The sequence below is a fragment of the Equus asinus genome, chromosome 3 (assembly GCF_041296235.1).
Source record: "Equus asinus isolate D_3611 breed Donkey chromosome 3, EquAss-T2T_v2, whole genome shotgun sequence".
NCBI lineage: Eukaryota > Metazoa > Chordata > Mammalia > Perissodactyla > Equidae > Equus > Equus asinus.
Window position 1 is genome coordinate 157,251,519 of NC_091792.1, and position 24,797 is coordinate 157,276,315.

General features: G+C 44.9%; 1 protein-coding gene across 5 annotated transcripts in view; it reads left to right on the top strand.

Moving 5' to 3' along the window:
* The window catches only part of TBC1D14 (TBC1 domain family member 14), a 103,370-nt gene that overhangs the window by 30,953 nt on the left and 47,620 nt on the right, over nt 1-24,797 (top strand). For 4 of the 5 annotated variants that reach the window (XM_070506276.1, XM_014855234.3, XM_070506277.1 and 1 more), the window contains exon 3: nt 15,017-15,137. In XM_070506276.1, coding sequence (XP_070362377.1) covers nt 15,017-15,137 — 121 coding nt within the window. Of the gene's footprint in view, nt 1-3,111; nt 3,282-15,016; nt 15,138-24,797 lie in introns of those variants that run through there. The other variant, XM_070506279.1, reaches the window with a different exon arrangement.

Genomic DNA, 24,797 nt, shown 5'->3' on the forward strand with positions numbered 1-24,797 from the left:
TTCCATATAGATTTTAAAATCATGGGGCCGGCCTGGTGGTGCAGCAGTTAAGTGCTCACGTTCCGCTTCTTGGCAGCCCCAGGTTCGCTGGTTCAGATCCCAGGTGTGAACATGGCACCGCTTGGCAGCCATGCTGTGGTAGGCGTCCCACATATAAAGTAGAGGAAGATGGACATGGATGTTAGCTCAGGGCCGGTCTTCCTCAGCAAAAAGAGGAGGATTAGTAGCAGTTAGCTCAGGGCTAATCTTGCTCAAAAAATAAATAAATAAATAAATAAAATCAGTTTGGCAATTACGACAAAAAAATTGCAGTTTTGTTTGGGATTGCATTGAATCTGTTGATCATTTTTTACTATATAAGACTTCTGATCTCTGAATATGGTGTGTCCTTCCATTTCTTTAGGTTTTCTTTAGTTTATCCATAATATTTTATTGTTTTTTATATCGTTCTTGTGTTTCTTTCATTAAATTTATTCCAAGATATTTGTTATTTTTTGGTAGTTTTGCAAATGCCATTTTATGAATGTTTGTTGGAAATGCAGTTAATTTTTGTTTATAGACCTTGCAGCCTGTGATCTTGCTAATAGCTTATCTGTGGACTAGTGGATTTTCTCTGTAGAAAATCGTGCTGTCTGTGGATAGGTTTTGTTTCTTTCCAATCCTTATACCTTTCGTTTAGTTTTTTTGCATTACTGCATGACTAGGAGCTCCCCTATGATGTTGAACTGAGGTGGTGCTGGCAGAAATCCTGGTCTGGGTCCTGGTCTCTGGGAGAGCTTTCACCATTTCCCCAGTAGGTGTGATGTCTGCTGTAGGGTGCCTTTTATCAGATACCTTACTCTTTATTGAACACATTTTATCAGATTAAGGAAGTTCCCTTTTATTCTTAGTTTTATGATTAAAAAAAAATCATGAATGTGTTGCATTTTATCAAATGCTTTTTTCCTGTGTGTATTGAAGGTTATATGTGTTTTCTCCTTTATTTTGTTGAGTTGGTGAATAACGTATTTTTCTAATGTTGAGTAAGCTAAGTTCACATTCTTAGCACAATCCCAACTTGTTCGTGATAGGCCGTACTTTATATCTGTCGTTGGATTTGATTTGCTCATATTTTGTTTATGATTTTTCTGTCTATATTCATCAGAGTACAGCCTGTAATTTTCTTTTCTTATAATGTGCTTGTCAGGTTTTGATGTCAAGATTATGCTGGGCTTATAAAGTGGGTTGAAGAGTGTTCCTGCTTTCTATTTTCTCGGAGTTTCTGTAAGATATTTTTCTGGTGGTTAAAAGAACCTCCCAGTGTGTTAAAACTCATAGAGCTGTACACCAAAAAGTCAGTTTTATTTTATGTGAATTAGAAAAACAAAAAGCCTTCACAGGGGAATTTTTAAAATGTGTTACACATCACACACACACACACACACACATACAGACTCTGTCAACTGATCCTCGAAGGGGCATCAGAAAGTCCTGGTTGAATATCGTTTTTCTTGGTGAATAACACTTATAAATGTATTTATTGAATGACCTAATAAATTTCCTCCAGGGGAAGTGGTAGAGGAGTAAAGGTTTGTTCTCTGAGTTTGTGTATTTTTTTCCTAAATGTTTGGAAGAATTCACCAGTGAGGCCATCTGGACCTGAGTTTTCTTTGTGCAGATATTTGTGGAAATTTTTTTGCTGAGGTGTAGTATGTGAAACATGAGCATTGCGGGTCGGGGAAGCATTTGGAGGGATGTGGGAACGTGGAGCTGCAGGTTCTCTAGTGCAGGAGACGCAGTATCCTGAGCAAGAGACTGGAATGAGGCTGAAGGAGTCGGGGTGGGAGGGCTTTGACTGGTTTGTTTTGTGGCCGCTTTATGAACGATTACTCTGCCTCTCACCCTGAACTACTCATGTGCCAGCCCAAGAAGTGCGGATTTGACTCCTGGCACGGTGAGGACTTGGCAAGAAGTTTGACACAGGATAGCAGCAATTTTAAGTGTATCAATACAGACAGAATAGTGCTTCTCAAGCTTGAGTGAGCATCAGGGCCACCTAGAGGGCGCCTTGAAACAGATTTTGGGCCTCACCCCAGAGTTTCTGATTCAGTCAGTGTGGCTGGGGCTCAAAAACTTGTGTTTCTAGCCAGTTCCCAGGTGATGCTGCCTCTAGTCCGGACATCCCACGTTGGGATTCATGGCATGAGAGTATATTCGTTAGTCAGCCCCCGCCCCACGTCAGCTGCCCTGGGGCAGGGGTTTCGTTCACTAGCCCGGGGCCTGCCACAGACTAGGTGCTCAGGACCACTCCTGTGCCATGTTGTCTCCCATATGTGATTGTCTTACTGTTTTTAATTGCAAAAGTAACACATGCTCATTTGAGATCTATATCTATATTTAGCAGTACAGGAATTGGTAAAGTAGAAGTGAAATTTCCCTCTTTGCTCCTCACTATCTCCTCTTGCCGGAGAGAGCCATCTCCTGACTGTCCGCAGTCAGACTTTTTTGTGCAGTTGCAAACATACAAACACACAGACAGATGGTTTTCTTTTTTAAAGGGCTGCTGGAGCTGGTTATTAGAAAGGGGACCCTGGCTGCGTGCATGGAGGATCGTTTTACCGTGGGCTCATTGTTGACACGTGATTGAATGGTGCCTGTCCCAGGGCGAGCCAACCTGTGGTAACTTCTTGTGGGTTTAACAGTATTCGAAGTCATGAAGGAGGGAGAATCCTCCAGTGGTGGTTCTAAGGCAGGTATTTAGACGGGGATTTGTGTGACCATGTTTGTGATTCCCCTAAGCACCTGATCGTGTCTTCACAAAGCGCAGTGTCTGGTACACAGGAGACGCTCAAGATTGTTCCAGACGGGATTTTGCCTCACTTGCCAGTCAGAAGTGCCTGTGCATTTTGTGGCTGGTTAGCCTGTCCTGGCATGGTATGGCTCTGGGTCTGCAGAGATGCAAGAGTGGAGCTGTGCTGGGGCTCTGGGAGCCCGGTCGCTCAGGGTTTGCTTCGCAGACTGCACTCTGCCCTCCCTGTGACCAGCTGGGAGTCAGAGGCCTGCCTGCCCTGCTCCCGCCCCCGCCTTTCCAGCTGGTCTGCTCTGTCCTGTCCTGCATTAACTTTCCAGACTTTGTGGAGCAGGGCTCCGAAGGGCACCCATGGTGCTTCCCTAGGACTGTGGCTCCGGCTTGCCAGGAATGTCGCGTGGGGAGAGTCAGCGCCTCTGTGGCTGGCCTCTCAGAGCTGTGTGGTTGCAGGAGGCGTGATGGCCGTCTCCCCGACGCTCCTGTTAATGGACAGGTTTGTGCTTGCAGTCTTGCCTTTTTTGCTTTTGTAATTGGAGACTTAACTAGAGCAAGGTTTTTAGCATGTTTGTAGGTTTTAATATAATTGAGGCCCCCACCCCCCGTTGGGCAGAGTTGTTTCCTTGGGTATCCTCAATTTAAAATGGATGTGAGCCTGTATCTCTAGTGAGGGTCTGTTGTGTGCCAGGAGCTCTTGGGACCTGTTTACACACATGTGGTATCTGATGCTCGTTACACCCCCTTGAGTTGACTGTTATTTCCATTTTTAGGGATCAACTTTTTAGCATCAGATGCTGCTTGGGAATTTTTGGCACAATGATTGATCGCAGTAATAACACCTGTTTCTTACTTTCTTCATATTTCCCCTGGGGTAGGTAGAATTTTATCACACAGGAGGTTTGCTTTGCAGAATGCTGTTTTGTTTTTTGTGTTCCTGTGACAGTTGAAGTGGGCTGGCCTTTTCCCTTGCATTTTCAGAGCAGAGTCAGAGACCCAGTGCAAATATATGTGGCAATGGAGCATGTCAGTTTTTGAGGGGTGGAGATAGGCAAAAAAGACCTATGAATTGGGCTTTAGAGGAATCCTTTGAGATTTTTGCCTTCTCTACCCCAGATGAGTACCACGATTTATATGTCCCTTCAGGAGCAAATTTCTTAACCTTTCTGAGCCTCAGTTTCCCATCCGTACAGTGGTGACTGTAATACCTTTTTTGTAGGGTTGTTTCACACATGCAATATATGGGAAGTGCCTGGTGCAGTACAAGGCAACTGACAGGTAATCTGTAAAAGGTAACTGATTCAGGAAATGGTGGAGGAGATACCCATCTATTCTCGTGGGAACTGAATGCTACGTGTTTCAGCTTATTTCTGATTGCTTTGGAATCAAAAATAGCTAAGAGTTTCCGTTAATGAGACAAAGGAGGAAAAGAGCAAGAAGCCCCAAGGAATTGTTGAATTACAAATAGGAGTTCAAATGCACAGTATCTTAAAGGAGGAGGACTCGGGAGGCTTATTTCTCAAGACTCCGAGAAGTTTTGAGAAATCTCTGATGAGTGTCCATGGCTTGTGGAACCTGCTCCACCAGGTCAGGGAGGATTGCATCCTTCCACTGCAGCTGTCCTCTGCCTTCTGGGACAGTGTTGACTCCAGACTTGGCAGGTAGTGGCCTCAGATACTTAGGTTTGAGTCTTGGTTCTGGTTGCTTAGCTGTGTGTCTCTGGAGAGGACTCTCCAACCTCTCTGAATTCTAGCTTCCTCTAGTCTAAGTGGGCAGGAATAATTCTCATATAGTCTTTATGAAAATTCCCAGAAAAAGCATGCATTCATTAAATGTGAGTGTTTTCCTGTATGCCAGGAACTGTTCTAGACATTAGAGGCTCCACAGTAAATAGAAGAGACAGTATTCACTCTCATGGACTTGACATTCTGGTGATCAAGACAAATAAAATAACAAGTTGATATTATCTAGGAATATATTTGACTGCCTGCTGTAGGGTAAATGCTGCTCTCAGTAAACACTGTAAGTGCTTTGAAATACATTAGGCCAGGGACCCGGATCCGGCACCTCATAACCTTTTGTTATCAGCAAGCATCAGCGAGCATTTTAAATTACTCCTGCAATCACCTTCTTTTGACTTCAGTAATGTCAGAAAGTCAAGTTAGTCGGGGGGCAGGGGTGAAAGTAACATCCTCAGCCCCACAACACCTAAGAAGAAAGGGGATCGATCCGTCCTTCGACTCCACAGTCCCTTGTCAAAAAACGTGGAGTCTCTTGTCAAAAACGGGGAGATGGAACTTTGGATCTAAGTCTTTCCTGGAGTTTCATCACCTGTAGGCACGTGGCAGCAGCTGCTAACCCGGTCCCAGGTTTCAAAAGCCAGAGAGACAGAGTTGGGTTTATGATGTTAATGACACTTCACCTTCAGGACCCCTCACTTGTACCTAATTTTGTGTTTGTAATTAAACATAGTTAAGTTTTTTTTTTTAAAGAAGATTCTCTAAATTATGTAAGCTTCAAGGCCCCCCAAAACCTGGACCCGCCCCTGCAAACGGGCGATGGGAATGCTGAAGCAGCAGGTGGAATGGAGTGGGGGTAGTGGAGGGACTACACGGAGCACAGCCCGACCAAAGGCCGCTGCTCAGCTCTGGCTTGTTGTCCTGTAGGAACACGGGCCCCCTGTGGCCAGATCCTTTAGTACTTCAGGAGAAGCCAGAAACCTAGACTTTTCTGTGATTTCTTGATGTTTAAAAATGTTGACAAATACTTTAAACTGAAAAACACTGTGTAGACAGAAAACAGGCTCTCAGTGTGTCTTCTCTGCTGGTGGCCCCTACACACACACTTGCCCCAATGACTTGTGTATTATTTCACCTAATTCTCACAGTGGCCCCAGGAGAAGTTTGCGTCATGCACGTTTACAGATGAGGACCACGAGGCCCAGCAGCAACAGTTGCTGCTTCTCTGTGGAGGGCCAGCAGGAGCTAGGCCCCTTGTAGCCTCCTGGGCTTCACTTGTCAGCGAGAAACGGGTGATAACGAGGTTACCTGAGCTGCCTCTGCTGAGAATGCTCGGGTTCAGGTTTGGGGGCCCCTCACCAGGAATGCTGCACTTCTGCCTCAGCCAGCGGTTCGCTGCAACAAAGGTAGCCACGGCAGTGTGATGAAACAGCAAGTAAGCCTGTGGCCACTTGGTCTTCTTTGCTTTTCACCATTCTTTCGGGGCCCTCTCATGCCCTCAGAGCTTTGCTCTTTCGTAGGAAAGTTTGGGAGTGGGGCAGGAACATGTTTACACTGCCCTGGTAACCACAGCGCTGGCTCTGTTCCTCTGCGGGTAGCAGACCACTGTTCTTCATTTGGGAAGGAATGTTGGAGAAATTTGCGTGCTGTGTCTAGTGGAGCAGACTCCGTTTGTCCACTAGTAATGGACTGGGAGGCCTCGAAGGCCTGGGTTTGAGTCCCCAGTGGGTGACGTCAGGAACCTGCCTAACTTTTAGACCATTTTCCCTGGGATACTGTCACCAGTCTACACTGCTACTGTTTCCGGCTTGGCTTGGCCTCTGAGGCACAGTGCGGCAGGCGTTCGCTCAGCAGAGCTGTGGAGTGAGTGCACCTCATGCAGCTGCGTTGACCAGATGCCCTCCCAGGTGCGGCTCTCCACGCACCCAGCTCAGTGATCCTCTCAGGATCTGCCCCTGAGCCATGAAAGGTACAGTGACTGTACTTAAACAGCCAAATAAACACGTATTTTTACTTCTCTCTGCCAGAAGTCTTTATTTTTTTACACCAGTAGTACGCCACTGAACATTTTTATTTTCTCTTCAGCTTTTTGCCGGTTAAGGCACTTGCCACCTAACACAGCAGGAGCTCCCTCCACTCACTGCCTCATGCCACTAGGTACTCGGAGAAAAATCCGGTGCTGTTTTGGAGTTTGATTAAGCCTTACTGATTTGAAAGATGGAGGTGGGAGTGGTGCAAAGGCATTTCATTTTTTATTAGCAGACATTCCTAATTTAGTAATGGCTTTTTTATTTCTTACCTTGTTTTTCAATAGGTGATACATTTGCATGCTTCAAAATCTAGAAAGTACAAAAGAGTATATGGTGGAAAGTTTCCTTTCTGCCCTGTGCCTTTTGCCGCTCAGTAGCCCGTCCCGGAGGCAGCGAATATTCCCGGTTTCTGTATTCTCCCAGAGACAGTCTGTGCCCGTCCAGGCCAGTGCAGAGGCAGGCGTTACACAGCATGCTTTATATTATTATGCACCATACCTTTAACAATAGACTTTCAGCGTCTTTCAGAAAAGTGCCCCTGACCCTTCTTACTGCTGCAGCTGAAGGTGTCATGAATCCTTGGGTTGTTTTCAGTCTTTTTGTGATGTTAAAAACAAATTTTTTTAAGCCGACATATTTCAGCATGATGACGTACACATTTCAAGTGCTCAGTAGCCACATGTGACTAGTGGCTTCCATATTGGACAGCACAAGTCTAAATCTTTTTGTCAGAAGGAGAGAGGTGTTCAAATCTCTAGGTTTTATGTTTTCCCCACTCACACTTAGCCCGCCTTTGTGTCTTTTCTGTTGTCAGTCTTCTCTGTACGCCTGCCCGTGGGGTACACCGGACAAGCCCAGAAAGTAGAGATCCTGGTCTCGGGAGTTCGGAGGATGATGAGAAAGGAGCACTTTGGGCATAATCCATGCAAATTTATACTTGACTGTTCTTGGTGAGGACCAGGATCCTAATGGTCCATTTTGTTGCAGTTAAATGTGTCAATGACTGACCTTGCCCCTGATTCTGATGATGCTGTTTACTTGTGGCATGGCACTCCACAGTGTACCTGTGAGCTTCTGGCTCACCGGAGAGCTGGCCGGCAGGAACGAATATGCCATTATTTTTAACATTACATTCTCATTGATGTGCCATATCTTTTCCTCTGAGTTGTTACCTACTGAGATGAAAATAATTATTTTCCAAGCCGTGGGATAAATGCCATGGCAACACCCTGACTCCTTTTTCCTGCCCAAAGTTCTTTTGCCTCCCTCAGGCTGTTAGGATTAGTCTTTTCCCTTGTAGTTGGTGTGGCTTAATCATTGACAACCCCAAAGTGTATTTCCCGAGGCCTCTTCAGCATTATTGTAAAATGTACCCAGATAGGCATTGTCAGCAGATCCCTGGTGGGGCCTCGCCTACTGGCGTCACCTTTCGTCAGCCCACCGTTCTAATCAACCTCGCCTCCCCTCTCAGCTCTCTCTGATGCCTTCAGGCTGCAGAGTGCTGGCTCAGCTGAAGGGGATTCAGCTTGAGGACAGTTACTCCCTGCTCTCAGTCCCTGAGTGGAGAAACGCCCGTTTGGTGACAGCAGCTGTTGTTTCACTGGGCCGAGTATGTGTGCAAGGCACGAGGCCAGGCCTGGAAGGTCCCTTACCTCCTTTAATCCTCGAAATCCCCTATGAGGCAGGCACTCGCGTCTCCTCTTCCGGGAACACTCTGAGGGTGGAGGGAGCAGCATGGGCAATGGTGCCACAAGCAGGTGGGAGCCGTTGAAGGGATTCGCGGGACAGGGCTGGTGTGATCCATCTGTGCTTTGAGGAGATGGCCCTGAACGCTGTGTGGAAAAGAGATTGCCTTAGCAACATGGCAGGTGCAGCTGGAGTTCTGCAGGGGACCAGGGCTTGATGGATCATAGACCTATGCCTGAGGGACGGCTGAGGACAGGGTGGGGCAAGCACACACAGTCTGTCCGTGGGGATGTGTGTGGGCCCCGGATGACCCGAGCAGGAGGGCTGGATAGTGGGGCCAGACCCTAGCCGGATCAGGTTGAGAGGTCTGGAGTTAAGTGGAGGAGAGACTGAAGGTTTCTGAGCACATGAACTGCTTTTTTGTTGTTGTTCAATGCAGCTGAGGCCCTCAGAAAAAAGTCATTGAATGAATGAGGCCTGGTAGGTTGTTGAGAGAGCGTCTCCACTCTGGTCTCCTGCCTGCAGGGGGTGCTTCTGGAGCAAGGCCCATGAAGGCTTTTAACACCACAGTCTCATAGGAAAAATGGTTGTCATCTCGTCCTTGGGAAAGTCCTCAGGTGCTCCGCCTTCAGCCATCACCACCCCACCTCGCCGTCCCCCGCTCCAGGTAGAGTCCGTGTGTAGGAAGGGCTGGGAGGCGCCAGTTGGTATGCTTGCCAGTGCGGGTGGGTGGGGTGGGATTCATCATCTAGAGTCCTGGGTGGCTCTCAGGGAGCCCTGATGTGGACAGTTTTGGTGAGACTGACAAATAGAAATGGCAAGCAATAGGATATATTGGAGTATATGAGGAAGCCATTTGGTGTAAACCTAATTTGGCCTGACTTTGTTTTTCTAAAAGTGCCTGAACGTGGCCATTGAGCATGCCTTGTATATCTGCTTTAAACATTTCCTATGGCAAGAACAAATGGCCTTAAGATAAAGGTGCAACTTCCCCCCACATTGGCATTTTCTTAAGGATAAGCATCTTTTTTTTTTTTTTTTAAAGATTTTATTTTTTTCCTTTTTCTCCACAAAGCCCCCTGGTACATAGTTGTATATTCTTCGTTGTGGGTCCTTCTAGTTGTGGCATGTGGGATGCTGCCTCAGCGTGGTTTGATGAGCAGTGGCATGTCCGCGCCCAGGATTCGAACCAACGAAACACTGGGCCGCCTGCAGTGGAGCGCGCGAACTTAACCACTCAGCCACGGGGCCAGCCCCAAGGATAAGCCTCTTTCCTTAGGCTAGGAACTGATTGCTGTGCTCACCTGTGACCACCCAGCTCAACATACCTGCCGCCCTGCTGTGTCCACCAAGACAGCAGACCTACCTGCTGTTTCTATCAATCGCTGTGCCGACAGAGCAGTGTCCCGACTATTGTAAAAGGACATTTCAATCCTGTGTGAAACATCCTCTTTGGGGATATATAACCATTCTGTGCACCTCACTTCTTTGGTGCCCTTTCTTCCTTCGGGAAGAAAGGCCCCGGGCCATGGTCCTCAGATTTCAGCTCAGAGTAAACTCACTCAAATTTTCATTTATAGATTGGTTATGGATTGTTTTCGTCGACAAACTGTGGGGTACCCTGTGGGTTGGAGGCAAGGTACTTACCCAGATACAGCACTGGTGGTTTATTGGCCCTTGGTGGTTTTATCCCCTTCAGGTGCCAGTAAGAGTCATCCATTTCAGTGTTATTTCTGTTCTTCAGTCAGAGACTGAATTGGGGTTAACAGCTGATGTCCTTAACGCTGCCAATAGAATAAGTGCTTATTCCCCTTATAACAGAGGATTTCAGCCCTCTCGCTGAAGGGCCCTTTTCTGGCAATGCCCTTGATCCCCAGGAGTCTTGATGACTGGTTCTCCTTGCAGAAGTTCTCAGGCACTTCCCCTTTCGCCATCACTCACCCCTGCTGGCTGCTTCCCCCAGGAGGAGTGTGGCCTGGGAAGCAGGTTGTGGTGGTCTGCTGCCTTCTCTCCTGGTCTCTCCTAGGCCCGCATCTTCCATTGCCCCTTCTTTCCAGGGGGATGCCCACCTGTGCTCTCAGAGGTCACCTCCATTTAGTTCTCAGTCCTGGGCCTTGATTCCAGGTTTGTCTCTCTTACCTGGAGCCAGCGTGGAAACTGGCCCTGGGGTGGAGGGGTGGGCTGTGGTCTCACCCTGCCTCCTCTTTGCTCTGCACCTGCCTCTCCTGCAAACACATATGGTGGGTGCTGCATTTGCCAGCAAACACATATTGAGCACCTGCTGCATGCTGGAGAGAATTCTAGCCATGTGGAGGTGACCCTGCCCTGCCTTCTGGGCAACCCCACCCCAAGGGAAAGGTGTGCGGAGAGAAGAAGGGGACAAGGTGTATCCAGAAACTACAAAATAACATGGTGAGCACTCTGGAAACAGCTGCTGTGGGAGTCCAGGTACAGGGGCTGGGCTGGAGCAGCCAGTCAGGGAAGGCTTTGCAGACCAAGTCCAGGGTTTCTGCAGAACCCAGGGCAAAGGTGAAGACTCTTGGAAGCTGGCGGTTGGACAGGTGAATTTGAAATAGTTAATAAAACAGGAAGCTTGAATCAAGTGATGGCTGTGGCCACTGCCTTCTCCAGGGACACGAGAGCACGTAAGACGTCTGAAGGCCCAGGTTTGGGCTAATCACTGTGGCACAGGGCTTGTGAAGGGACAGCCCAAGGGATCCATGGCCTTGTCTTCCCTCTAGACTGGGGTGGAGTGGCACTACGTGTCGCCTTTTATGACGACCCTGAGGGCTCCTCGGAGATCTCGGTTAGGCAGACAGCACAAGTGTTTAAAGGACTGGTCTGAGCTAATGGGTTCACCTTGCCTGATCCGTGTTCTCACTGCGCCTGGCCTCAGGAATGGGATTTGGTCATGTGATGAGCAGAGGCGGGTCCTTGGCTCCTCTTGGCCTAGCAGCCAGCTCCATGCCGGGCTTCCTAGGACCTGCTGACCTGAAAGGGGAACAAGGGGCCGGAGCCTTTTTATGGCCGGCTCCCTGTGCCCTGTGCTGAAACCAGGTGCTGCCAGTGACACAAGCAGCTGAAGGTAGGGAAGGATTCCTTTCCATTCAAAGTTCCTGATTACTAGTACTGACTTCAACCTCTTATCCACAAAAAATAATATATCCGAAGATACCTTTTATGAACCTTTTAAAACTCATGGCCCATTATGTATAGCTTAAAGCTCTTATGCCAAAAATAATTATGAAACTTTGATTTTTGATAAATTTTATTTGCGCTACATTTGTACAAACTTATGTAGCCTTAGCAGTGGACAGAGAAACCATGGTTTCTGTTCCTCTTGGTTCTCCTGCTGGCCTGGTCTCAGCGAATAGCAGCATCATTTACATCCAGCCTCCCAGATCACAAAGCTGGGCATCAGTAGCCCAGACTTCTTTTTCACGTACCCCCACCCAGTTGCTTCTGTGTGGTTCTCTACTCCATTCCTTACTGCTCTAGACCCTCAGCGACTCTGGCCCTCCCAAGTAGGGTCAGAGTTCATCAGGAGGTGTACTCCTTACTCCTAGCCCCTCCCCTTCCTGGGTGCATTTGGTTTCCTCACATTTTGTCCCTCACACCCAGTTCACTTTCCCAGAGGCAGCTCTTCTTTAGCAAAATGTAAAGCGTTAGTGAACCAAGTTCTGGATGCCCAAGTTCTTATTATCCTTGTGGGTGCCTGAGGTTTTAGCCTGGTTTTAACTGCGCGAGTCTTTTACCCGTGGCTAGCTCTTTGATGTTAAACAGGTTGGGCCTGGAGACAGTTCAGAGTTCATTTCTTACAAATGTAAATAAGAAATTGCCTTGGGCTATGAAACCATTTCTGAAATGGATCCCATTATAACCACAACAGAAAAGCAAGGAAGAATATAATGAAACCATTATTTTGGAAGTTTTTGTAACTTTATTTCATATAATTTCAAATTTATTAAAAAGTTGCAAGAAAAATAGAGGGAACTCCCATAGCCTTCACCCAGATTCGCTAGCTGTTTAATTTCACTTGATTTGTTTTATCCAGTCTGAGTGTGGCATATATGCTATATAAGTAGATAAGTACTTTTTTTGAAGCATTAGAAGAATCAATTGGAGATATCATGCCCCCTTTCCCCTAAATATATCGGAATATTTCTTAAGAACAACGGCATTCTCTTACATAACTAAAGTACAGTTATCAAGATCAGGAAATTTAACATTAATCTAATGCTGTTTTCTAATCCACGGTCTATGTTCAAATTTCATCAGCTATCCCAGTAATCTTCTTTAGTAGCTTGTACCCGCATGGACCAGGATGTGGTACCGTTACAGAAACCGAAGTGGGTTCCCTCCTGGCGAGTTAAATCCAGCTCTCCACGGGAAGTAGCTGTCTCACAGAGTAACGTGTATCTGCAGCAAACAGGAGGCCATGTGGAATCATTTCCAAAGTCACAGGGTCCAGGAACAAAGGGACGCAGGGACCTTTTATTTGGGATGAGGAGTGAATATTCAAAAGGGAGAGGAGGGTATTTGCTTGCGCAGGCTCAGTGGGAAACCGTGCTTCCCTGTTCACTGCAGGTCACAGTAAGAAGGCCTAATAAGGCCCTCCTGGAGAGGTCTTAGCATTAAAAGTAAGGCAGGAGTGACAGGCGTGGCTCTCTCGTGGTGGGGCTTGGTCTGGTTCAGGGTGGTTGGTGACTGCACCTCCTTAACATGACAAAAGGAAAATACCAATTTGGAAAAACAGTTAAATGCTTGCAAACCCACCCTTGAGTTCCTCGGGGCAACCAGTCCGTGACAGTACTGGATCACCCATTGCATTTAATTCCCAGGTCTCTAAATCTGGAACAGTTCTTCAGCCTTTATTTGTCTTCTGTGACCCTGGCATTTTTCTTTCTTTCTTCATTTATTTTATATTTTTGGTGAGGAAGATTGGCCCTGAGCTAACATCTCTTGCCGGTCTTCCTCTTTTTGGTTGAGGAAGATTCTCCCTAAGCTAACATCTGTGCCAGTCTTCCTCTCTTTTGTAGAGTGGGATACTGTCACAGCATGGCTTGAGAAGTGGTGTGTAGGTCTCCGACCGGGATCTGAACCCGTGAACCCTGGGCCACTGAAGCAGAGGGTACGAACTTAACCATTATACCACGGGACGGCCTGACCCTGACTCTGGATTTTTAGAGTCTAGATCCATTATTTCATAGACTGTCCCTCTGTCTGGGTGTGTCTTTGTTTCCTCATGGTTAGATACGGGTGATGCATTTTGGGGTCACTGCCATCTGCATGGTATTGTCCTCAGTGTGTCAGAGCAGGGGGCCTGTGCTGTCTGTCCTGACGTTGTTGGGATGCCAGCTTTGATCACTTGCCTAAGGAGGTTTCTCCACTGTAAAGTTAACTGTTTTTGCCTTTGTAAATTAAAAAGTAATTTGTGGGAGATAGTTCCAAACTATGTAAAAATCCTTTTCCTCATTCACCTTTCACCTGCATACTAGGTTTAGCATCATTTCCTAATTCCAACAGTCTTTCTGTACTTATTAGCAGGCATTCTAAGAGTTTTCCTTCTTCCTCCATTTATTTGTTTATTTGTGTCCACACAGGCTCATGGATTTCCATCTTATTTGATGGGTTATAATCCCTTGTTCTCATTATTTGCTTTGATGAATAATTGTTCTGGATTTAGTCAGTGGGAGCCCTTCAAGCTGGCTGCTGCTCTGTTAGACATGTGTTGTATTTCTTTGACACTTTCTTACTTTCTGGCACACCCGATCCTGCGGGCTCACTTTATGCTTTCCAATGAGCTCTGCAAACCATTTGTTTTTAATAAATGCACCAATACAGTACATTCCAAAACATAGTTTATTCTGTACTACCATTTAGGATTTATTTGTGTTATTTGGGACTTTGGTTTACATGTTGTTGGGAGAGAAGACCTCGTGACTATCTCATGAGTAGCTTTCTTTTTTTGATCCATGGAAACTATAAATAGATAATACAGATGTACCTTATAGATAATTTAAACTAAGCTAGCGGTTGAGTACTAAAGTAGCTGTATTCTTTAAGCACTGATTGTGTACTTGTCATTTTAATTCGTATAAGGACCCTTGTTAGGGGCTGGCCCCATGGTCAAGTGGTTAAGTTCACGCTCTCTGCTTCCGTGGCCCAGGGTCTCGCTGGTTCAGATCCTGGATGCGGACGTGGCACTGCTTGTCAGGCCTGAGGCGGGATCCCACATGCCACAACTAGAAGGACCCACAACTAAATAATATACAACTATGTGCTGGGGAGGTTTGGGGAGAAAAAGCAGAAAGAAAAAGAAGAAAATTGACAACAGTTGTTAACTCAGGTGCCAATCTTTAAAAAAAAAAAGACCCTTGTTAAACATAAGGGAACTGAGAGGCTCAGAGAGGTTAATATACTAGTTAGAGTCACACAGCTAATGAATGGTTGAGCTAGGGTTTCAATTCAGTTTAGTCTGACTTTAAAGCTCACTTTTTCTGACATACTTTGTTTTGATAAAAGACTTTTCCTTACTGTCAATTATGGAATTTGTACATTAACAGTTGAATAGCAGAAAGCTTATTTGGTTCACTGTCTTTTCACCTGCTGCACGCTTCTGTGTCTATATAAAAATCATCTGAAGAATTAAAGTTTGTGGTTCATCACATTGTTCTCTCAAAGGAAAGTCTGCTTATTTTTATTAGAGAGTAACTTGGTTGTCCTGGTGTTTCTGTAAATACGCAGAAACTCCCTAACCCTTTTATTTCTTCTTATAGGAATTTGCTTGCTAGAAAACAAAATGCAAGACTTGACAGACAGAATGACGTGGGATGGAAGCTGTTTGGAAAAGTACCACTCCGAGAGAATGCTCAGAAAGATGCAAAGAAAACACAAAAGGTATAGAGACACAAACACGGAAATATGCTGTACAGCATATGTTTATGAACTTTGTAAAAATGACCATTATTGAGGCTTTGAAATTGGGAAACTTTGTATTAATTTGTATGCTCAATTCCTAAAATGTACATCGTCTTCAGAATGTCGCTGACTTTAAGTTTTTTCGTTTCTTACAGCTTGTAATATGCACGTAGGGAAGTTCAGTTGAGAGAGCTGGGCTTTAGATGTTTATAACTGGATTCAACCAGATCAGTTTTTTTCAATAATAGTTGCAAATGTGTTTATTTTCCTATTTTTATTAATTGTGTTTCATATCAAAGCTTTCTCCCTCTCTGATCCCATGCGTTTCTTGGAACTTAATCCTTCCAGTGCTGCCTTGGCCAGGAAGGCTAGGGCCATTGTTGCCTACGTTGTACTAGGACCCCCCGCCCGGCTCTGAAGCTGCCCACTTCTCTGGAGGGGAGGGCCAGGCAGGCCTGTGGTGTCACGTCACTGCCGGGCGCCTCACGCACCACGGACGGAGTGATCCAGCAGCTGGAGGCACGTGCTCCTCTTTTCAAAGAGGGCGCTCATGTTCAGACACAGCAAGGCCAGTGGGTTTCTGTGGCCTTGGCAGCCCTGAGTGTCAGCACGTGCCTCTGCTCCTGGCCCTGAGTCGCACAGTCCTAACAGCCTGCTGTTTGCCTGGGGCTGTGAAACTGCCCTCAGCAGCCTCACCCCTCCAACCTCAGTTTTGTATTCACTGACAACTGTCCACTCAACACTTCTGAGGACCGACTAAGGGCCAGGTCTCATGCCTGGCACTGGCGTTGGAGAAATGACACGGCACGTATTCTCAAGAGCCACAGGCGTGTGGGAGGGAGGCAGGGCCTGCTGGCACAGCCGCACAGATTGAGTTTACAGGTGTGACGGAGAATCCATAATAGTGGCCATCATGCACTGAGCGATTACTGTGTGCTAGTTTTAAGTAAGTCAGCACTTGGGTTTCTAGTTCATTTAAAACTTGCAGCAACCTTTTGAAGAAGATGCTGTTATTGTCCTCGTTTTACCAAAGAGGTGCTGAGACCCAGGCTGTGTGACTGTGCAGCCAGTAAGAAGCAGAGCCGGAATTCGGCACCCGGCATCCGGGGCCAGGGCCCTCACTGCTCCTCTGCCTCTGCAGGAAGTGGCTGGCAGGTGGTGGGGGTGGCATGTGGTAAGGGACAGTGTGTAGCGTGAGCCCGAGGAGCAGTGAGGGGGGCTATCCACGGGACCTGTGTCATGTGATTTGATCTGATGTGCTGGGAACCTGTCTCTAACCCGAAGGCTCTGGGGAGCCCTGAAGGGTTTTATTCATGTAAGGAGTGATGCGGTCACCCTGGCAAGAATGTGGCTCTTGGACTAGTCCAGGTGAGAGAAAGTGGGGTCTGGTTCAACGTGGCTGTAGTTGTGGGGTTGCAGAGGACAGCCCCTTTGAGTATTAAACATGTTAGAAACGGGCATGCAGTGTCTGGGGCTAGGTGGGGAGTGCACACTGGGGCTCTGGCTTGGGCAACAAGGTGGATTTGCACAGACTTCATATTTTTATGTCTCAGCAAATGAAATTTGTTTTGCGTGTTGTCTAACATTCCCTATAGCAGTTGTCTGGACCCAGGAGACTCACAAAGTAAATCGGTGTTGGAATTCATTTTTTTGGATTGTTTTATTTGGAATTTGAATCACTTATTCTATAGGCTTATTAAAATAGCATACAATTAAAATGTGATGAGTTTGTATGCAAAACTCAGCTATAAATTTCTTAGGAGACTAAGTAGCCAAGCTGTTATAAATTTTTTAAAGAAATCTCCACTTTCAAAAAAGTGACCTTTATACTAAATAGGTTTTCCCACAGCTCTTAGTATTACTTGTGCCCTGTTTGAATTTCTTTGTTATCTTTGTTGTACCCTGTGTTTTGTTTTTGTTTTTAAAGTAAACACGGATTATGTTCTTGAACTTACAGGATTTTCATGAACTGAAATGACTAGGTCAGCTAATTATGTGGTAACACAATACTGTAAAGAAGAGGACCATCTGGCTTCACCCATCGATAATAAAGGATGTAACTGTACCTGCATGCGGCATCCGATCCTGCCCCGGTCCTGTTTGCCGTGCTTTGTCTCTCTGGCCCTCTCATCTCTCATCCTGTGCCTCCCTCCCCCAAGCTGGCAAGGCCTGAGAGGGACCTGCCACTGCGGGGAGCAGGGCCCCAGGCTCAAGCTGGCCACTGTCACAGATGTCAGCTCACACACTTTAGAGAGGCCGGTGCTGGGGCCCGAGCGTCAAGACTTGTGATTCCAAATGGTGACAACTCCAGGTAGAGTTAGAGTGTAAATAAGATATTTAGGAAGCTCTAATTGCTTTTCCCTTTCTCTTTGGAATGTTTTTATTACTTGAGAGAAGCAGCGGCACATAGTGATTTAAGAACATGGACTTTGGAGTCAGACTGCGTAGGTTTGTATCCCAGCTCTGCCACAATTTGGCTGTGTGACTTTGGGAAGTTACTTAAACTTTCTGAGCTTCATTTTCCTCCTTTCAAAAATTTGGAAAATAATAGCACCTACCTCAAACATGATGAGGATAAAATGAGTGAATCTACATTACGTGCTCAGAACAGTATTGAATATGCTGGAAGGTGTTTGCTGTTATGTTGTTTCTTTCCTATGACAAGTCCACCTTAAACAATAGGAAATGGAACAGTGTGAGAGAATGAGTCTGAGCCCTCTGCAGGTCCTTCGTTTGCTTGTTCAGCAGACACTACACTGTGTTGGGGCCAGGTCTTGTTCTGGACACCGGGAGCGCAAGACCAGTTGGGTCGGCATGCCTCAAGGAGCCTCTGGTTGAGCCAGGGGACAAGTGTGCACACCAGCCGAGATCTTTGGACCTGATTTCCAGCTTCACCTCTTCTTGTCTGCGTCACCTTAGGCCAGTTCCTTCTTCTCAGTTTCCTCATCTCCAAAACAGGCATTATGATTCCTACTCACTGGATTGTTAGAAGTTAAGAGATAATGTATGTGAAATATTTTTTGCCCACTTTAGCACAGCCTGTGGCCCGAGTTCGTACTTAAGGAGTGGCTGTTGTGACTTTTAGTTAATAAACAGGTTCAGTACGTGGCCTAGGTGTTGTTTGTGGTTTGCCCAGGGCCCTCTGGGCACATGTGACTTCATTCAAACTGGGCCACATTCTCTTGGCTTGAGTTACACACACACACACACACATACACATATATGGCTACCATTTTTAGGAAATGTTGAAATATTACTTTATCTTTTCGAATTTCATAAAAATTTTGAAAATTAAGGAATTTTCTATCAGCTTACATTATGATTTCAGAGACATTTTCTTAATAGGAGAAACAAAAATGACCAGAGATAGCAGTGAGAATCACACTCGAACAGTGGTTCTCAAAGTGGAGTCTCCAGACTGACATTGGGCGTCATTAGACACACACATTCTTGGGCCTCACCCCAGACGTACTGAAACAGAGTCGGTCGGGGGCACAGCAAGTCGTGTCTTTTTTTTTTTTTTTTTTTTTAAAGATTTTTTTATTTTGTCCTTTTTCTCCCCAAAGCCCCCCGGTACATAGTTGTGCATTCTTCGTTGTGGGTTCCTCTAGTTGTGGCATGTGGGACGCTGCCTCAGCGTGGTCTGACGAGCAGTGCCATGTCCGCGCCCAGGATTCGAACCGACGAAACACTGGGCCGCCTGCAGCAGAGCGCGCGAACTTAACCACTCAGCCACGGGGCCAGCCCCACAGCAAGTCGTGTTTTAACAGATGCTCCAGATAATTCTAATGCATGATGAAATTTAAGAACCACTGCTATGCGAGAAGGCAATATTGGATATTGGGAGGAAAAGAGCCATCTTTGCCAACAGCAGGTTAAACGGCCCAGAGCACTTTATATATACATTTGGCAATTGCTGGTGACTGGAGAAGCTCTAGAGAGTAAAGTGGGAGAATATTTAAAGATAGCCGCCTTCAGGTCTCCTGTCGTTGGGTTTTGGGGACTGGGGCTCTGGCCAGATTGGTACAGGTGGTAATGCTGTCTTTGGAAGTTCAGTCTTTTGCCTTATGAATAAAGAGGGACCTTCTTTCTTGGATCCCATGGTCCTTTCATTTGTTCCACAAAACAGATCGATCCTGGGATTACAATGAAGGGCAAGACTTCCTTGGCCTGTGTCTTCATTGGAACTTACCATGGATCAAGGAAAAACAGACTTAAACAATAACTCGACAGGTAATTGCAGCTGAGATAAATCTCGTAACGGAAAAGTAGAGTGCAGCCATCCTAGAGAAGTTTTTGCACCGCTAAGCATGTTTCTCTGAAATCGAGTATTTCAAGTGACTGCCAGTTATCGGATCCAGTGGTCATTTCTCAGGCCTTCTCTCAGTGGGCCGCTCTCCTCTGCTCCCTGGGAGGCTTTCTTACTTGGCTTCTAGGCCACCACGCTCTTCCTCCTTTTCAGTTTCCTTTGCTAGGCGCCCTCAGCTTCCCAGCCCCCTCAAAATTAGAGCGCCTCTCTGGCACTTCTCTGGCTGTGGTCAGCCTCTAGGAGATCTCAGTTGGACTTGAGGCTTTAAATGTCCTGCCCACACTGACAACCCCCGCGTTTGTCTCCAGCCGGGACCTCACCCCTGAACTCCAGACTTAGGCATCCAGCTGCTAACTGGAAATCTCCTCCTGGATGTCTGATAGGCGTTTCCTGTTTAGCAAGTACAGGGCTAAACTCTTATTTTTTCTTTACTCTGTCGGACCTGTTACCTTTGCAGCTTTCCCCATTTTGGTAAATGCCAGCCTTAGCCTTCTTTTTCAGATCTAAAACTTTAGGATTGCTCTTGGCTTCTCTCCTCTCACATCCCTCTTCCAGTCTGACAGGTGTGTTGTTTATGTTTGAGCTCTGTCAGTGAGTCTGATGGGCAGTCAGGTTTGAGAAGCAGTGACTTGCTGGGAAATTTTGATACTCCGGTGAAGTTGTGTGCATGAAATCGTATTAAGGAGGATGAAATCTTATTATGGGTATAGCCTGGCATGAGATGGTTATGGCTTACTGGTCTCCCGGTTGATTGAATTATTGGGAAATGGGGAATGTATTCTTTGAGATAAATTAACAATACTTACTTCCTGATTATATTAATTTGTAGAAGATGTATAAGATATTAGCAAATTAAGAAAAAGAAAACACCTGAAATCTTATTGCCCCAAAATAACCACTGTTTGCATTTTGGTATTTTTCCTTTCAGTAATTTTTCCATGCACTTTTTATTTTTTCCAAAAGAAAAAACCATTTAAAAAGTTGAAAGTGAGTCTTTATGATTTGAATAGGTGTGAGAAGGGCTCAGGGCTGAAGACTGGGGGTGCTTTAGAACAGCGTGTGACTCTTTTAGCTAGAACACTGCGTGTATAGACTTGAAGAATTGCCACTGCTGTCAGAAAGTTTAAGTCCTGGTTGGGCTTTGAGGCAGTTGCCGATTGTGGTAAGGATAGCTGCAGGAAGGGACTTGTGGATCTCACTGTCCTGGATAAAACACTATCATGTGAGCAAAGGTGAGTACATGTGTTTGGGTTTGTATAACCTGGAATGTCTTGGATGGCCTTCTGGAATTTCAGGTCAGCTCTTAGACGTTAAAGGGAGAATACTGGAAGAAGACAAATTCAGCTCAGCTTAAAGTGATATTCATTCTTCTCGACTCTGTGTTCCAGGAAGTCTAGGTACTCAGAAAATCATAAATCATCACAGACTGCAGAAAGGGTAAGCCTGGATGGTCAGTGCCAGTAACTGGTGGCAGGCCTACAGGTAAATTCTAAGACAAGAAGAAGAAAACTTCCTTCATTTTCATCATCCCTTATTCCTTTGGAAAGTGAGTTTGAACCAGTTTACAAAAAAGAGCCGTTCTTGGTAAGAAGGAGTAAGCACACTCGAACCCGTCTCTCCCAATGAATGTAGCTATAAAACTTGAACATAGTACATGGAGCAGCTATTCGAGAATTCTGAAAAGTAAATAGTAGCAGGTGGATTGGAGAAGAAGACCAGAATTCAAGTACTCCTGGATTGATTGAGTTTACCATTTTTTTCCCCTCTGATATTCCCCAGCCTGAACTCAAGGTAGCCCAAAACCCAAAAATTGATGTTAACATAGAGAGAGCACTAGGAGAGGCTCTCTAGTTCTGGTTTGAGGATTGGGTCTCCTATCACTCAGAGAGAATGCAGAAACCCTGCTTTTCCTTTTTTTCCCCCTGTGTTCTCTTGCACTCCAGCCCCCAAGCAGTCTCATGGCACAGCAACAGGGGTTGGCAGGAGCCTAAAACTCTTAGGGAGGGGAGCTGATCAGAGGAGCTTTGTTCCCAAGAAGGTGGGGCAAACCCCTGATGCTTGATTCTCTCTCTCTTCTCCCACCACTTGGCCCTAAGGTAGACATAGTTGTCAGAAGTATGTAGCTAGAGAACCAGAAAAGGGGAGACCCAGCGAACCAGCAAGTACTGGGGGCACTGTGGAGAGGAGGAGCTTAGGAATGTGACCCTTTAAGGTTGCTAAGAACTCCTGGGCTTACCCCCAAGTTGTGGGTACGTGCATCTGACCCTAAACAGCATACGCAGACTTGGAGAACTGAACTCCGAGGTAGACCCCACACAAATCCCAGACTGACACTGGGGGGCGCACATGTGGGACAGATTCAACAAGTGCTAGGAAGGCTTTCAAAACTCAACTGACTTTGGAACCACAGCTCATAGAAGGCTGGTTGGAACTTGGGTTCAGTTGACAGATCAATAGAAATAATCCAGTCTGAACAATACAGAGAAAAAAGATTGGAAAAAAAAATGAACAGAGCCTTGGGGGCATGGAAAAATACTAAAAGTCTAACATTGGTGTTACTGGAATTTCAGAAGGAGGGGAGAAAAATGTGATGCATAAAAAAAATATTGGAATAAATAGTGGCTGAATATTTCCTAAATCTAGCAAAAGACATAAACCTACAGATTCAGGAGGAAGGAGCTCAGTGAACTTCAGACAGGAGAAAGCCAAAGAAGTCCATGCCCAGGCACACAACCAATTACTGAAAACAAAACAAAAAATCTTAGAGGCATCCAGAGAAAATGCATTACTCATTGGGGAACAACCATTTGAATGACTGTGATTTTCTCATCAGAAACCGTGGAGGCCAGAAGGAAGTGAAACAGCATTTTTAAAGTGCTGAAAGAAAAGAACTATCAACCCCAAATTCTATATCCACCAAAAATACCCTTCAGGAATGAAGGTGAGATAATAAAGATATTCTCAGTGAAGGAAAAACCGAGAGAATTTGTTGCCAGCAGATCTAAAAGAATTGCTAAAGCAGGTTTTTCAGGCAGAGGGACATTAAACTAGAAGGAAACTTGAAACGTTAACAAGGAAGTGGAACAGAAAGGGTAAGTGGCCAGATAAATACATTGTTCTCTTAATGAATTCTTTAAAATATGTTTGGTTGAAAACAAAAATTATAATGTCTGGGTTTTCAGTGTGTGTAGATTTAATAGGTAAGACAAAATATAAAGGAGGAAGGGATAGGTGGTAAAATTTCTACATTCCACTTGAAGTGGTAAGATATTGATTCACATTAGACTGTGAAAAATGAAATATATATTGTAATCCTTAGATCAGCCACTTAACTATAGAAAGAGTCAAAAACACAATAAATTAAAATGGAATTCTAAAAAAGGTTTAAAAAACTGAAATCAAAGCAGGAAGGAGGAAATAGAGGAAGGGAAAACAAAACAAGTAAGATGATAGGTCTAAATTGAAATATATCAATAATTATATTAACATGAACGATCTGAGCATACCAATTGTGTGTCTCAGTATCCATCGACAGATTGTCAGAATGGCTTAAAAAAACAATCCAGCTATGTGTTGTCTAAAAGAAACTCACTTCAAATATAAAATATGTGGGTTAATATTAAAGGATGGGAAAAGATATATGATGAAAACTAATCAAAATGAAGATGGAGTGGATATATTAATATCAGAAAAAGTAAACTTCAGAGCAAAGGAAATTACCAGGGATAAGGTGGAATGTTACCTAATGAAGACGTGATTCTAAATGCATATGTACCTAATAACAGAGCTCCAGAATGCATGATGCAAAAACTGACAGATGTAACAGATATGAAAGAAGTTATAATTGGAGTGTCAGTACGCCTCTCTAGACCGTAATCTAGAGCTGTCGACAGAATCAGCCAGGACATAGAAGAACTGACCATCAACAGCTGGACTAATTGACATTTGGAGAACGCTCCACCCTCCAACAAGAGCAGAACACATTCTTTTCAAGCATGCACGGACATTCACCAAGATAGACCATAACCTGCGTTGTAAAAGAAATCTGTAAAAATTTGAAAGTATTTATACAAAATATGTTCTGTGACCACAGTGGAATGAGACTAGAAAGCAGTGACAGAAAGATAACAAGGGCATCTTCAAAAACTCGGAAATTAAACAAGTAACACACTCCTCAATAAATAATGGGACAGTGAGGAAGTCACAAGGAAAATTAGAAAATATTTTGAACTGAACAAAATTACAGTCTATCAAAATTTGTGGGATGCAGTGCTTAGAGGGAAACTTATAGCGTTAAAATGCTCATATTAGAAAGGAAGAAAGTTCTCGAATCAATAATCCAATTTTCTACCTTGAGAAACTATAAAAGGAACAGGTAAACCCAAAATAAGCAAAAGGAAGGAAATAACAAATGTGAAAACAAATCAATGAAATTGAAAACAGAGGAATAATAGTCAGTGAAACCAAAAGCTGCTTCTTTGAAATGATCAACAAAATTGATCAAACTCTAGCAAAACTGACAAAGAAAAAGAGAGGCATTTATGACCGAGTGGCATTTATCCCAGGAACGCAAAGCTAGTTTAGGATTTGAAAATAATCAGTGTAATTCATCATATTAACAGTCTTGGACAAATCTCTGGGGTATTATCTGAGTGTATGAATCCAGTCTCAAAAGGCTACATACTGTATGATTCCATTTATAAGATGTACCTGAAAAGACAAAGCTCTTGTGCCAGAATTGGAGTAGGGTGTGACTACCCAGGGATAGCGTGAAGGTTTTGGGGATGACAGAGCTCTTCTGTATCTTGATTGTGATGGTGGTGGCAACAAGACAACATGTGTTGAAAGTCATAGAGCTGCATACACCAGAAAAGCGAACTGCATGTTAATAAATAACAAAATAAATAATAATAAAATAATAAAACATAAAACTAACATGAATGAATGAATGAATGAATCCATCAGTTAGGGTACTTTTAACCCAGGCTTTCCACTTCTAAAGGACTGTATCTTCCAGATGAATGAGTGTGTAGGTAGAGTGACCGCAGCACAAAGACTGGAAGCTATCTAAATTCTAGCAGTGGGGAATTGGTTAGATCCCTAAATGAAATACAGTGCAGACCTTAAAAAGCAAGATGAATATTCACTTGTGTTAGTGTGTTCTGTGTGTATAAGATATATGCATGTCCTTGTAAATGCAGAGACTATATCTGGAAGGATCCTCACAAAATTGGTAATGATAAAATTGCTTTGGAGAGGTGTGTGGGAGATAGGAGGGAGACCTATTTTCTCTGTATACCCTTTTGTACCTTTTGGATTTTGTTCCATGT